General features: G+C 37.3%; 1 protein-coding gene across 2 annotated transcripts in view; it reads right to left on the bottom strand.

Annotated features, from left to right (window-relative positions):
• Positions 1-16,942, bottom strand: part of LOC115215739 (WD repeat-containing protein 48-like) — a 132,138-nt gene that overhangs the window by 34,522 nt on the left and 80,674 nt on the right. For both annotated transcript variants that reach the window (XM_036505946.1, XM_029785033.2), the window contains exons 6-13: positions 16,732-16,922; positions 14,569-14,673; positions 12,532-12,651; positions 9,377-9,448; positions 8,035-8,125; positions 5,604-5,701; positions 2,289-2,396; positions 773-872 (exon numbers count right to left, since the gene is read on the bottom strand). In XM_036505946.1, the coding sequence (XP_036361839.1) occupies positions 773-872; positions 2,289-2,396; positions 5,604-5,701; positions 8,035-8,125; positions 9,377-9,448; positions 12,532-12,651; positions 14,569-14,673; positions 16,732-16,922 (885 nt within the window). The remainder of the gene's footprint in view (positions 1-772; positions 873-2,288; positions 2,397-5,603; positions 5,702-8,034; positions 8,126-9,376; positions 9,449-12,531; positions 12,652-14,568; positions 14,674-16,731; positions 16,923-16,942) is intronic.

Genomic DNA, 16,942 nt, shown 5'->3' with positions numbered 1-16,942 from the left:
CTGACAAACAAATTTTCAAGGCAGCACATAACAGATCTTCAGTTTGAAAATTGTTTGTAATATCTGTAATCAGATCATTAGGCTTGTCAAACACTGTCTTGCAAGGCACAATTCCAAGAAGAAAAAGAAAAAGTATGGCAGAGGTAGGAAAACAACTTTACAAAGTGGACTGATCTCCATGATAGCTGCAAAGAATAGAGAGAGATGTCGAGAAAGCAACAGAAAAATAAAATCCCCCGTTTTGGTTCAATACACTTGAGTTAAAAGCAAACAAGATATAATGTGATTTTTTTGTGCAGGATATAATACATTAACATACTGCTTGTGCATATAAAGTATAATTACACTAAAACTACCATTTATATTCTTTTAACACCTGACTAAGAGTAACTTCAAAATATTACACTTTTTTCTCACTACAGTAAGGCTTCAGAAAGTGTAAGAAAGTAAATATTTTAATTATGCAAATTCAGCTGTTTTTCTAAACAAGAATCACTGAGAAGTTTCAATTCTAATTTTATATGGATTATAAGATATTTGTGATAAATAAACAAAGCAATTAAATTAAATAAATTCAAAATTTTCAAAAATTTGTTTAAACAAAAGAAAAGATTATTAAGCTATTAGATTAAAATTAGAAATTTATTTGCATGCAGAATTAAACTAAAACTGCACTGAAATCAATGTTGACTGCTGAGGTACTCTAAGGCAACAGATAACCCAAGAATAAAACTGTTTGCCACCTATTATTCTTGAATTGTTTATCACTTACATTTTGTATCAGGTCCATCAGGAGGAGTTGCAATTCCAAGCTCCTTTGAAGACATCCAGGCAGCAAAGCAATCTGACTCTTCCAGGTGAATTATCAGCAACTGGCACAGAATCAAGAGGCGAATACAATAAACACCAGACAAACCCAGATATTAGGATAAGAAGTTCACAAACATGCAAGTAATTCTCACCAACCAGCCAGGTTAGATTGGAATTAAAAAAAAAAAAAAACATATTCTCATCAACAGTTTACAAAAAGTTAGACATTGATGTGTGCAGAAGGAAACAGAAAAATAAAAATACGTTATCAAAATAAAGTGATAAGTATGAAGATCACACTAAAAACATCGTTTTTTCCATTTACTTCAATAAATTTTTCATTTTAATAGAATTTAGAAACTGTTTAGTTTTTATGTTTGCAATTTGCTTATTAATGAACACACACACAGAATGCTATTAATAACCATTTTAATTTTCTATAAATTTCTATTATTTCTATAATCTAACATTCAACCACACCTGTGACCTGATCACTGGCCTCTAATCTAGAAATGAATAAATAATGTATATTTTTACTGTATCTAAAAATTAAAACAAAAAGAAACAAGAGTACCAAAATATGACAGTCACTGTTCAACGAAACAATCTCAGATCAATCCTCTTGTTTATACCATACAAGAAATTTAAATAATTCTTATTTCAGACTGACTTAAGAAACAGCCAGTGAGAGAGTAAGTTATAAACAGCTACAAGAAATAATCTTCATCAAGGTTTCACAAAACACAGTTAACAAACACAATCAGTAAACTAGTCTAGTATTTAAGTATCAAGAGATGTTAAGCTCTGATTTGATGAGTAATGGCAAAAAAAAAAATGGAGATGTAGAATAATTTCAAGAGACTATTGAAACCCATAACTTTTAAGCAATATCTAACACTGAAGAAAAATATTTTGATTTGTACTATAACTTAGGTTATTAGTTGACATTAAACGCATTAAAATAGCTAGTTTAAAATATGATAGTCACTATCTGTTTAATAGTTGTTCATGTACAAACTAGTCTTATTTTGCAAAGAGAAATGGAAATTATTGCTACAAGTCAAATAAGGAAAAACAGCCACCAAGATATGAGACAGAAGAACAAATAGTTTCAACTGAATTAACTAGGAGATAAAACACAACAACCTTATCAGACATCTATCATGATAAACTGTTATTTATTGAAAAATATTCACTGACAAGCCTTTTTGTAGCAACATTTAAGTTATTTTTAATTTCGTATGATCTTCATAACTATATTTTGGCTGGGTTTATTAGATTTATAACAAAAAAAATTGTAAAGTGAAAAGAAAAGTTTCTTTTTAACTTATAGAAGAAAACTTTATTAAATAATTTCACAGATTAAGGTCCAATATCATTAAATAAAAACATTGAAAACTGTTAGCATGCAATCGCAGACAATATTATACAGCTCTAACAAAAATTAAAATGAGAAGAAAAAAAGAAGAGAAACTCACCCCTGTTTTAAGATCTACTGAAAACCAGTTTGGTACATAAACCATTTTGAACCTTTTTTTATATTCTTCTTCTAAATCAGCTTTTCCTAATTCTTCTACTTTTCGAGCCTAAAACGAAGAGACATATTTTATAACCCAATTATACATTTATATAAATTGTCAATACAACATAATTTACATCCACAAAGTTTGCCTACATATTTGACCATGAGACAGTATTACTTTACTTGGATACAGGTGAAGGTTGGCAACAGGTAGGGTGTCTTGCCATAGAAAATCTTCCTCAGTGAATTCCATCTGATCCATACAAGCATGGTAAAGTAGATGATAAAAAACATGTGCAGGCATTACTATGTGGTAAGAAGCTTGCTTCCCAAATATATGGTTCCAGGTTCAGTCTCACTGCATGTCACCCAGAGAAAGTGTCCTCTATTATAGCCTCGAGCTGACCATAGCCTGGTGAGTGGATTTGGAAGACAGAAACTGAAAGAAGCCTGCTATACATTTAACATATATATATGTGTGTGGGTCATATATTTATACATATATATATATATATATATATATATATATATATATATATATATGTGAGTCTGTTTGTCCCACTTCTACTACTTAACAACTGGTGTTAGTGTGTTTACATCCCTATAACTTAATGTACAGCAAAAGGCACCAATAGAATAAGTACCAGGCTTTGAGGTTGATTCATTCGGCTAAAATTCTTCAAGATGGTACCTTAGCATCGCTGCAGTGCCATGGCTGAAACAAGAGAGATAGGAGGGAGAGAGAGGGAATGTGTGTGTGTGTGATTACTTTAGTTGGAAATAGGTAAAAGTTAGAAACAGGAAGGGTAACTGGCCATAGAAAATATGTATGCACAAATTGCATCCAACCCGTGCAAGCATGGGAAAAAAAGTGAACTTTACAATGATGAAGATGATTTATCAGGACAATATGAAATAGTTGTTTGATCTTTTGTTTCGGTTATCAGACTATAGCCAGTACTGGTACTTGTTTCATTGGTCTCTTTTGATGCACTGCTAAGTTACAGGGGCCGCAAATACACCAACACCAGTAGTCAAGCTGTGGTGGAGGGCAAACACAAATATACATGGATGTGTATGTATGTGTGTGTGTGTACGATAGGCTTCTTTCAGTTTCTGTCAACAAAATCCACTCACAAGGTTTTGGTTGGACAGAAGCTATAGAAGACACTTGCCCAAGGTGACATGTAGTAGACTGAATAGAATGTGTTAGTTAGCTACAATAAACAATGCCTTTGTATTAAATGATCAGGTATTTATTGTTGGTGTTTATATACTTGCTCAGATTGATTAACAAGTGCATTCTGACCATGACTATCCTGTTACATTTTCAAACATAAATTACCTGAAATCACAATATCAGATACATCCTTCTGTTTTTTTTTTTTTTTTAAATCAGTAGTATTTGTGTGTGCTTGCAAATACTTGAGTGTATGTTTCCATGTCTTCTCACTGACACTATTATAACAGACAATGTAATATTTATGTCTCTTATAAACAATGCACCTTGTAGTTTGGTAGTTTTGTTGGTAATGACATGGGAAGACCAGTGCAATAGAAATATCTTATTTGAAACACAGGTAAGAGTTGGCAACAAGAAGAGCATCAAGCAACAGAACATTATTATCTCAATAAGTCTCATCCAACCCATGCCAGCATGGAGAATGCAAACATAAAAACAATGACGATGATATGTGTAGATGTGAATTGAGGGCAAACTAGCTGCCATTTCTTGCAGATCAACTGACCAGGTAGATGGTCCCACTGTCATTTGTTAGAATACCATCAGTAGATGATCTAACAAACCATCTGAAAAAGAATATTTCATGGATTTTCTCTTTTACTTGTTTCAGTCATTAGACTGTGGCCATGCTGGGGCACTGCCATGAAGAAATTGTAGTCAAACAGGTGCAGGAGTGGCTGTATGGTAAGAAGCTTGCTTCCCAACCATATAGTTCCAGGTTCAGCCCCACTGTGTGACACCTTAGGCAGGTGTCTTCTATAGCCTCAGGCAGACCAAAGCCTTATGAGTGGATCTGGTAGACAGAAATTGAAAGAAGCCTGTTGCATATATATGTATGTATTTGTGTGCTTGTAGTGGTTCTCCCATCATCACTTGACAACTGATGTTGGTGTGTTTACATCCCTGTAGCTTAGCAGTTCGGCAAAACAGACTGATAGAATAAGTACTAGGCTTACAAATGGGGGTTGATTTGTTTGACTAAAGGCAGTGCTCCAGCATGGCTGCAGTGAAATCACTGAAACAAGTAAAAGAGTAAATGAATCAACTCCAGTACTTGTTTCTTCTTTTTTTAAACATGGTACTTATTCTATCAGCGTCTTTTGCCAAACTGCTCAGTTATGGGGACATAATTCCAGCTGTCAAGTGGTGGTGGGGGACAAACATACACTGACACACACACTCATGTACAATAGGCTTCTTTCAGTTTCCATCTACCAAATCCACTCACAAAGCACTGTTTGGGCCAAAGCTATAGTAGAAGACACTTGCCGAAGGTGTATGCAGTAGGACTGAACCCAGAACTTAGAGGTTGGGAAGTACCACACAGCCATTCCTGTATAACAAAGATATATTTTAGTCTATAAAGTGTAATGATTTAAGACAGGGATCATCAAATTACGACCTGCAAGGTCAGTTCATCTGGCCCGCCACCGCACTGTACCTTTTGTGTAGGTACCTGCAATGCAAGTTCATTTGCTTCTGGTATGGCATCAGTGTTTGGAACAACTTATGTCTGTGAGCAAACATTTTTAAAAATGAAGTATGTGAAGTCAGAGCACATCGAATGAGGTTGACTGATGAACATCTGAAAGCAATTCTCTTGGTTTGATGCAGCAATTTCAAAGCAAATATTGATGATATCTTAAAAGCTAAACACCAGTTTCACAAATCTCACTCACCTTTTTTGCTGCTTAGCTTGTGAGATTTGGATGTGTGCTCACTGGGTATGATATAACTATCTTATTGCTAATGTCACCTTCTTAGATAACATTTCGGTAAATAAATATGGTGATTGTCTTTAATTTTTGCATATTCACAGGATTGTATTGAACAAAATGGTTATGCGGCCCGCACTTGTCATTCTCCTAGTTATCTGGCCCACAGTAAAGAAAGTTTGGTGATCCCTGATTTAAGATAGGACATACATTTATTACCATGGCTGTTCAGCACTGGATAAAGCATTATTTTGGACTGATAATCATTCAGAATATTTCTTGAGATTAATGACTGGGAAGTATAAAGACTTACCGTTAAAACGTCCCATAAAATAACACTATCATCTGTATCTTTGGTAATAATGTGTCGTTTATCATTTAAAACATAATACTGACGTATGCTGGCTCCACCTGATGGTAGACAAATAATAAGCAGATTAAATATACAATTCACATATTTGAAGTTGTAACAAAGACAAAATTAAAAGTGAAGTCAGAGAAATATTTCCATCTTATGCTAAAGTCAATGAATATAGTAATTCCTCTCCCACTCCATAACTTGCTGTAATGCTGATATTATTCTCCCTGGATACTTCTGTCCCCCTATCATACTCTAATTTCTCAGCTATAATAATATTTGTTTCAATACATGATTTCAGATCAAGAATCTTGCAAAACAAACACATAAATGGTAGGGCATTACGTCTATCCACTCACATGGTTTCTACAGTTAGATGCCTTTCCTAATGTTAACCATTTTACAGATGGAATGGGGGTTGGGTGGGGCTATGTGGCACCAACAAAAATAAGGTCACCAATTAACCCGCAAGACAGAGACCCCGGTAATATCAAGATAGGTGGGTTTTATGCCAGGTGATGAGAGGTTAGAGTATGAACAGAGGGGAAGAAACAGGTGTCTTACTGAAGAGGTGATACATGGTTACCTCAACTGGAAAGAAAGAGAGTGATGATGAAGAGAATGTCAATGTGTACTCTCAATTACAGGGTGGTGTATATAAGTAGTACAAAGGACTGGATAGGGTGAATGAGTGGGTAAGTTCATGAAAGTGCTAAAGTGGGGTGGGAGATAGAAAGGGAAGGGCAATGCTATGAGGAAAAATGGGTGGAGGGAAAGGGTAAAGGTAAACCCATTCACATAATTTTATCACCTTTAACCATTTAGTGTTTAAACCAGCCATATCAGGATTAGATATTATACCTGTTTTATGTTCAAACCAGCCAGATCCAGCCTCTCACACTTATTGTACAATGCCATTCTAAAAATAAACAATCACATCATCAAAATCTCAACTCTACGAGATAATACATGATTAATTAAAAACAGGGTGATTAAATAAGCATTGTATTTGATAGAGTAATCTGAATACTACAGGGATAACCCTTTAGCAATCAGATTAATCTGTCAAATGTAAAGCTTATTTATTCATATTTTCAATTAATCATGCGTTATCTTGTAGCTTTGAGATTTTGATGTGATTATTTTTACTATGACATTATCAGGTAGATAGCAGAGGCCAGATCTGGGCAGTTTGAATGATAAAGAGTTAAACTGCTTTTACATATTACAAGAAAGTATTTCATTTAATTAGTTTATCACCACAAATATCTTCTTTTTTTTTTCCTTCCTATTTTAGCAGAAGTCACTCTGATCCTGCTAATATAAACCAAGGTAAATCCTAAATTATCACATGATGCTGGTACATTATGTATCAAACCAAAACCTGACACAAAAAAGGTATTCTCAAATCTCCAATAAATACCCACTACAAGTGGGTTTTCAAAATATTCTTCCCTCTACATATAAACCAGTTCACAACATTTATGTTATGTAAACAAAAAAGTTAATACTTCAATATTATATTATAAGCTGGTGGATGCTCTGAAACAAGTGTGCCACAAGACGATGCTAGGTGGCCACAGGTTAACCTGAATATAATTTTTTTCCCTATACTTTTCGTTATATTTTTAGTTCAGGTGTGCCACTGAATTTTGCTAAGAATATAAGTATACAACAAGTGAAAAAAGGTTGCGAAGCACTGTATTAGGGTATCGTCCATTTGATTCCATAATTTTACATTACATTTTTAAGTATCAGTGATTGTCTTCAAAATATGTTATGACATGCAAATCATGGAAGTTCTGGAAGAATGCATGCAGCAGGGCCCTCTTGCGATGCTTTGATAGATTCAATTTTCAAAAGGAGAGTATTTTTTTACATTGAGCTATGTTGCAAATGACCAAAATGTTGTTCAGCTTGTACAATTGCTGATCAAAATGTCAGTCTGCCTGCAAAAGGGTTGACTTGATTTGCTACTGTTTCCATCGACTTTATAAGCAGCTAAATATTCAAGAACATTTTTAAAGGGTTACAGCTGATCTGATGAACGAACGGCCTACTTGTGAAATTAATGGCTGAGCACTCCCGACATGCATACCCTTAAAGTAGTTCTCAAAGTGATTCAGTGTGACACAAAATGTGATGAGTCTGGCCCTTTGAAATACAGGTACAACCACAACTCATTTTTATCAGTTGAGTGGACTGGATCAATGTGAAATAAAGCGTCTTGCTCAAGGACACAACACGCTGATGGGAATCAAACTTGAACTCAACACCTGACGATTGTTAGCTGAATACCTTAACCACTTAGCTATGCACCTTCACTAAAATAAATAAGAAACAATAAATCAATTATGTGACTGAACTAAAGACAAAATACACCTACCTTTGATAGTAAAATCTGGCTGCGTACACATAGGGACTGTCTTTTCATTTTCGTAATCACCTGAGCACCTTGAGTTTCGAGACTTGATTGGCTGCAACACGTAAACATTTATCATTTGACATTAAATAGATTAAAAGGAAAAAATCAAATAGCCCCATAAAGTATTCAAAATCCCATTAGCATTCTTAATATTATATTAACTTAATTCAGCTTACAAAAGGAAAGGTCTCCAGAAGACCCATACAGAGATATATGAAGTCCCCTAGAATAATTACACAGTTGTGGAAGCTGTGTACAAGGAACTAAATGTCTTCCCCAGAACAATTAGCTAATTCATTCCTTTAATATTGAGATATAAAGCAACCCCACTGGTGCTGGTGCACAAAGAAATGCACCCAATACACTCTAGAAAATGGTTAGCAAATGAGTGACATGAACTTAGTGTCAAGAGGACCATTTAGTTAGTTGAGGACATGACAGCCTCTGTAGCAAAGGTGACAAGGTGAAATGTATCCAGTACACTCTGTAGAGTGGTAGTAAACAAAGCTGAAAATGAAGCATTACAGATAGGCATGGTTCAACTAAGATGGCATGAAAGATGGATGCTATCATCATCCCCACCATTACTATGAGAATTAATAATAATTCTTTCTTTTAATAAAGGTTCAAAGCCTGAAATTTGGGTGAGGAGGTTAACTGATTTCATCAGCCCTAGTATTTCACTGGTACTTTATTTACTGACCGGCCCCAAAAAAATGAAAGGCAAAATCAACCTTGGCGGTATGTGATTTCTGAATGTAAGGTGCTAGAAGAAATGCCACAAACCATTTGATCTGACACAGTAAAGGTTCTGCTAGTTCACTGCTTTGAATAATAATAATTCTATTATAGGCACAAGGCCTGAAATTTGCTGGCAAGGGCAAGTCAAGAAGAAAGGCAAAGTCAACCACAGCAGAATTTGAACTCAGAATGTTAAGACGGACAAAACGCCGCTAAGCATTTTGTCTGGCATGCTAAGAGTTCTGCCAACTTGCTACCTCAATAATAATAATCCTTTCTACTATAGGAACAAGGCCTGAAATTTTGAAGGGATGGGGCTAGTTGATTCCATCGACCCCAGTACTCAACTGGTACTTATTTCATCAACTCTAAAATGATGAAAGGCAAAGTCATCCTCGGCAGAATTTGAGCTCAAACAGCAAGACGCACACAATTCCACTACGCATTTTGTCCAGAGAGCCAACGATTCTGCCAGCTTACTGCCTCAATAATAATAATGATGATGATGATGATGATGATAATAACAATAACAACAATTGCACACATGAATTTTAAGACTTACCCAGTTACAAATGGAAGAATCTGTTGTTGCAACCCATAAAGATTGCTGGTTATCTGTTTGGGATAGTTCAAGCTATAGGATTAAATAGAAACAAAATAGAAATATTTTAATGCAAAGGGTTATTTTTAAAATGTAGCTAATTTATGTGAAGCTTATTTTGTACAGAATGATAGAAAAACACAGTTTCTGATGAACCACAAAAAACAAAAAAGATGATAATAATAACAAGAGCACTCAGATAGTGCAAACCTCTGCCAAGGCAACACCAAAGTCCTTTCAACGATTAGACAGAGACGATTTTTAAAACAAGAATATCTGAAATAAACTTGACTGCTCTCACAAATGAGAATACTAAAAATAAACCCAACCACTCTCAGAAATTAAGTAAAAAAATGGAAAATAATCCAGAATCCTTGTCTGGTACCAGATTGCTCCCAAAATCTAATCACTTTGTGTCAGTCACGAGGCCGAACAGCCCTGAAAGTTTCATCCTATTCCATCCAGCGGTTCTTGAGATATCTTGTCCACAGACAAACAAAAAAACACAACTGAAAACAATACATCTGCCTTCGCTAAGGCGGAGGTAATAATAATGATTTCAAATTTTGATACAAGGTCAGCAAGTTTGAAGGCAGGGGTAAGTCAATTACATCCAACTGATATTTATTTTACGAACCCCAAAAGGATGAAAGGCAAATTCAATCTCGACAGAATTTGAACTCAGAATGTAAGGATGGATGAAATGCTGCTATGCATTTTGCCTGGCGTGCTAACAATTCAGCCAGCTCACTACCTTAATAATAATAATAATAATATGCCTGACTGGCTCCAATGCCGGTGGCATGTAAAACACACCATCCGAAAATAACTGATACCAGTGCCCCCTGACTGGCTTCCATTCCGGTGACACACAAAAACACTATCTGAACTTGACTAGTGCCAGGCCCGCCTGACTGGCTCCTGTGCTGGTGGCATGTAGAAAGCACTCACTACACTCTCTGAGTGGTTGGTGTTAGGAAGAGCATCCAGCTGTAGAAACATTGCCAGATCAGATTGGAGCCTGGTGCAGCTGCTGGCTCTCCAGACCTCAGTCAAACCGTGCAACCTATGCCAGCATGGAAAACGGACGTTAAACGATGATGATCGCATTTTTTCACACAGTAGAAGAATGCTGTTTCTGTTAGTCACTTTATGTAGTTATTCATTACATTGTAAACACTGGGTGTTGTTTAGTCAAAATTCATTCTCCAAATACCAATCAAATGAAAACTTTCTAACTTTATTCTCCACCCCTCTACCTCCCGATTTCCTTCTGCACTCTTGCAAACTTACCTGCACACAATCTGTCCAATGAATCTCTCTCTCTCCCACCACAACATATCTTCCTAATACCCTTCCCCACATCAGGTGTGTTCACTCACTGCATTCCTATCTCCTCCATCTCCCACTCTCCTTTCACATCCTTGCAAACTTACCTACCCACTCATCTTATCCATTCCTGAGTACTTTGTAATTTGTGGGTATACCTGATACCTCGTCTTCAACATTTTCTCTCTCAAACTCTTTTCACAGCTGGGGCAACCATGCATCTCCTCTGCCGCAAGTCACCAGGTTCTGTCCCAGTATCATACCCTAACCTCCTCATCACTTGGCACAAAGCCACCTCCCTCAATACTCTCACCCCCACCTCACTTGAAGCGTCTTGTAAGTTACTCGGTGACTTTGCAGGTGTTAGTGGCACATAAAAAGCACTCAATACACATGAAGAGTATCTGTTTGTAGAATTCTCCTTCAAAGAAACCTTGCTCAACCCATACTAGCAGGGGAAAAAAGCAAATGTAAGAAAATTACGATGGCAAAGGAGAGGAACTCCAAGATAAACACCAACCATATTGGTTGACAAAATGACAAACTGTTTTTTCACTTGTCTTTTCTTTTTGGTGAGTCTGAATCAGAATCAAGCTAAATTGTTATATCAGCATTCTGGAGGTCAATGCATGTTAACCATAAGTTTGCAGTCATAAGAATTAAGATCAAGTGTGAAACCCATCTGCATTCATTCTCCAAACAACCATCCTTATCACTCTACTGCTGTTGCCCATCATAAGGCCATGCATAAGAGGCTGCACCAGATGTAAATATACCCAATACACTTTACTTTCACTTTCTCAGTACAGTCAGTGATGAACAATTGTTTCATCTTCTCTCATCACAATCACTATTTTGACAATTACACTCTTGCTTTCTTTGTGCACTCATCCCAGTTCTATCAACATTTTCTCTCTTGGACAAACTGTCTTGAGTAAACATATTTGTATGAGAGTCATGAGCATTCTTTGCTCTCATGGTATGCAAGGCAAAACTTCTTGTGCTGATGCCATAGTAAAATACATCTAGTGTAATCTGTAAAGTGTTTGGTGTGCAAGTCAAGAAAGCATAGGTTCAAAAGGTCCTTTTAGTCCCATCTTGTCAAGGATATGACAACCTCTCTAGTGTTGGTGCCACAGAGTAAAATGTGTCCAGAACTATCTTTTAAGTGGTTGGTGACAGGAAGAGCATCCAGTCATAGAAATCAAGCCAAAAATGAAATGCACAAGCAAGAGATGACCCTCCAACCCACCTAATAAGGGCAGTGGCTCCCAATTAAATGACTTGGATCACAGCAATCCATCTAGACCATGCTAATGTGGGAAGCAGGTGTGAATGGTGAAAGGGAAGTTTAGCTGACCCTTTAGTATTCAGATTATTCTGGCAAATGTAAACGCTTATTTATTCACATTGTCTTGAAATTACTCATGCCTTAACTCTTAGCTTTGAGATTTCGATGATGTGATTGTATAGTTTTAGAATGACATTGTTGGGCAGGTGTGAGAGGCTGGATGTGACTACCTTGAACATAAAACGGGGAATATTTGGGCCAGATATAGCCAGTTTGAATGTTAAAGGATTAAAGGTGATTTGGCCATTACACCAGGTGAAGCAAGCATAAAGAAACTTTGTGTTGTGAAAGACTTCTTTGAACATAAAACGGAGAATATTTGAGCCAGATATGGCCAATTTGAAGGTGATTTGGCTATTACATCAGGTGAAGCAAGCATAAAGAAACTTTGTTAATGGTTTATGTTGTGAAAACAACATATATTATGTCAATTTACCTTTAATACAGGAGCTTTTTCTTCACATATCAGTGTCCGATATTCAGGGTCCCTTATATCTGTAGCCCATACACGTCTGTCTCTGCCAGCAGAGTACACAACTGAAAATGATTCATTAGCCTGTGGAAAGAGAGGAGCAAATTTCAATGTTGCATGAATCAATGATTTTTATAATTAAACTTCTTATAATAAAATATTTTAAGTCTACTACTTCCAGAAATAAACAAGAGGAAAACAGGAACATCTTCATCCGAACACTAAAACATAAACCAACCTCTATTTGGTGGTTTGAACTGCTAAAAACAATGAACTTCCATTGAAATTGCACTCTACTGTCTTAGAAAGGAAGGCACACATTAGATAATGCAGTCTTACATGAGCAGTGCCCAAGACATTATGGTTAGAATATCTGTGCTCACAAGTTTGCTCATTCAGGGCTAACTACATTGTGGTTATTTATGCAGTAGTTAGTTGAACATTTGATGATAAAGTTATGGGAAAAATGTATATATATATATATCTTTGTGGTACCAGTGCCGGTGGCACACAAGAAAACCATCCGAACGTGGCCGTAGCCAGTACCGCATCGACTGGCCTCCGTGCTGTGGGACGTAACAAACACCATCCGATCGTGGCCGTTCGCCAGCCTCATCTGGCACCTGTGTCGGTGGCACATAAAAACACCATCCGAAGACCCGCAAGACTAGTCAGGCCATAACCCGTGGCCCCTACCTGGGACGTAGTCAGTCCACTGTGCATACCTTCCTTCTTGTGACACTTGTGAAGACCTGTTGAGGCAAGTGAAAATCAAATCAAAACAAATCAAAATAGATGAACATAAATGGAATTTGTATCTTTGTGGTACCAGTGCCGGTGGCACACAAGAAAATCATCCGAACGTGGCCGTAGCCAGTACCGCATAGACTGGCCTCCGTGCTTTGGGGACGTAACAAACACCATCCGATCGTGGCCGTCCGCCAGCCTCATCTGGCACCTGTGTCGGTGGCACATAAAAACACCATCCGAGCATGGCCGTCTGCCAGCCTCGTCTGGCACCTGTGTCGGTGGCACATAAAAACATCATCCGAGCGTGGCCGTTCGCCAGCCTCGTCTGGCACCTGTGTCGGTGGCACATAAAATCACCCACTACACTCTCAGAGTGGTTGGCGTTAGGAAGGGCATCCAGCTGTAGAAACACTGCCAGATCTGACTGGCCTGGTGCAGCCTTCGGGCTCCCCAGACCCCAGTTGAACCGTCCAACCCATGCTAGCATGGAAAACGGACGCTAAATGATGATGATGATGATGATGATCTTATGCTTTCTGTCTGCCAAAAGCACTCACAGGGCTTTGGTCTGTTCAAGCAAGGATATAATAGAAGACACTTGCTTAAGGTGCCACGCACTAAGAGTGATCCTGGAACCATGAGGTTCTTACCACACAGCCACACCTGAACCTATATATTTAAAAACATATTCTTCTATTAGTTTTAGTCATTTGACTGTAGCCATGCTAGAGCACCACCTTAAATGGCTTTTTAGTCGAAGAAATCGACCCCAGGATTTATTCTTTGTAAGCTTGGTATTTTTTTTATCAGTCTCTTTGGCTGAACTGCTACATTGTGGAGACGTAAACACAGCAACATCAGTTGACAAGTGATAGTAGGGGGACCAACACATACACACACACAATGGGCTTCTTTCAGTTTCCGACTACCAAATCAACTCACAAGGCTTTGGTCAGCCTGAGGCATTAGCAAAAGACGCATGCTTAAGGTGCCACAGAGTGGGACTGAACCTGAAACCATGTGGTTGGGAAGGAAGATTCTTACCACACAGCCACCAAACTTGAACTGGTTTGATTGCCGGTTACACATGGTAGAGTGCAACACCATATCCCGACACTGAACTCATAATGTACAGGTTAGTACAATCTAGAAAGTGTCTTATTATTTTTATAAGGAATTCTCACATTATTGTCAAATATGAAAACATTTGTAAATGAAAACTGAAAAAGAGGGGAAAGAAAAAAAACTAACCTGCAACGCCCACACTCCTTCATTATGGACCCGGAATGTGGCCATACACACCTGCTGCCCAATTGACCATAGCCGAATTGTACCATCAGAACTGCCAGATAAGCACTAAAATCAAACAGAATATATTACATAAAATTTCCATTAGCTTCAAAACAATAACAAAGCTTCATTACATACGTGTGTGTGTGCGTGCGCACGTGCATGCGTGTGTGTGTGCGTGCGCATGTGCATGTGTGTGTGTGTGTGTGTGTATTTTGCTGGATACGAAATAAGAAGGTCTATTTACTTAATGTTGAACTGTCACTTTCTAATGCATTTCCAAGCACAGAAGTTGAATTTTGCAGTCAAAAAAGTAGGTCAACTTCTACACCAACATAGACTTGCGTGTTGGTTTTGTATATCTACCACCAAATACCTGTTTGAAACATACATTTTTAACCCTTTTGAATTAATCATGCATTATCTTTAGCTTTGAGATTTCAATGGCATGATTGTTTATTTTTAGAATGACATTGTACGTTAGGTGTGAGTGACTGGATATGGCCAGTTTGAGCATTAATCAGGTAGTGCATTTGGGTCAGATATAGCCAGTTTAAATGCTAAAGGGTTAATGTGACCGTGTGTATATCGCTTGCGATTTTTTTTCGTCTGTCTTCCCTTCCTTGGATCTTTCCTTTTTCTATGTTTCTGATGAAGAGCTCTGCTCGAAACGTTAAATCCTCCTTCTTTCTTTCCTTTCCTGAGTGTCCAATAACACTATACTCGTTCCACGTCCTCACGTTGTTGTGTTTTCTCTTTGTGTTTTCATGTTTGGATTAACTTTATATATATATATATCATCAGCAGCATTTAACATCTGTTTTCTATGCTATCATGGATTGGACAGTGACAGGAGCTGGTAAGGTCAGGAACCACACCAAGCTTCATTGTCTGTTCTGGTTTGGTTTCTACAGCTGGATGCCCTTCCTAACACCAATCACTCCAGAGAGTATAATGGGTGTTTTTTTTTATGTGGCACCAGCACCGGTTATCAATTCTGCTGTGGTGAACAGGTCTTCTTGAGTACAGTAAGATGCCAGATATCTCAGATATATATATATATATATATATTCGCAAAAACAAAGTATTACTGAAATAAAATGTGTAAAGTATTTCAATAATATATATAATGCAAATTCTTTGACCCTTCTAATTCCATTCAGTTTCTCAAATAATCTAGAGTAAAGAAGTGGAAACCTGTACTTTCTTAAAATTTAAGTTAGCGTTATATTCCATGCTTATTAATTGTAATAAACTGCTCCAAATAGAAAGTAATTGGAAAGTAAATGTGATAAATTGAATAGAACACTTCATTTAGTAGCTTGTGTTAAATGTCTTAAAATATAGCTTCTTATCATTGCAATCTATTCCACTCACCCTCCACCAGCATCTTCATTTAGCTAAATTATGCAGCCTGGATCAAGCAAATAAAGAAAAACTATCTTTAGTTAGGAGGATGTTGATAAGTACAAAAGGATGCATGTTTACCCGAAAATGTCTAATAAGAACTCACATCAGAACAATGATGAAATACAGAGGTTTATAACAATTCTTTTAAAATATATATATATATATATATATATATCATCATTTAATATCCGCTTTCCATGCTGGCATGGGTTGGACGGTTTGACAGAGTTGGCCAGACTCCAATTGTCTGTTGAAGCATGGTTCCTATGGCTAGATGCCCTTCCTAACCCCAATCACTTAACAGAGTGTGCTGGGTGCTTTTCACGTGCCACCAGCATGAGTGCATTTCCGTAACACTGGCATGGGTGCATTTATGCAGTACTGGCACGGGTGCTTTTTATGTGGCACCAGACCCTGAACGGATAAGCTTGTGTATGTGGAAGACAGCAATTTTACTTGGCTTGACATGTTTTATCAAGTACAGCAAATCACCACATCTCTTGGTCCCTTGTTACTTCCTCTGTGAGGAGGCCCAGCATCTGAAGATCTTTTCTTACCCTTTCATCCCATGTCTTCCTGAGTCTACCCCTTCCACAAGTACCCTCCACAATCAGAGCTTGGCACTTCTTTACACAGCTGTCCTCATCCATCACGTAACGTTTGAGAATAATGGTAAAAGAGAAAAAACAACTAAGACACAAAATATTAACTAACCTGAGTACCATCTCTGTTCAGTACAATAGCTTTGACGTTATCCCCATGACCTTTCAATTTCATCATTTTCTGACACGTACGAGGATCCCACACTCTTAAAATTTTTTCTGTAGACCCAGATACAATGACTGTTCCAGGAGGATTCATCGCTAAACTGTAGATGGAATCCTTGTTACCATTAAGGCTGGAAGCTGGAAAGAAGAAAGAAGTA

This window comes from Octopus sinensis, linkage group LG9, assembly GCF_006345805.1.
Source record: "Octopus sinensis linkage group LG9, ASM634580v1, whole genome shotgun sequence".
Taxonomy (NCBI): domain Eukaryota; kingdom Metazoa; phylum Mollusca; class Cephalopoda; order Octopoda; family Octopodidae; genus Octopus; species Octopus sinensis.
Note: the sequence above shows the minus strand (reverse complement) of the source record. Positions and strands in the feature narration are given on the sequence as shown.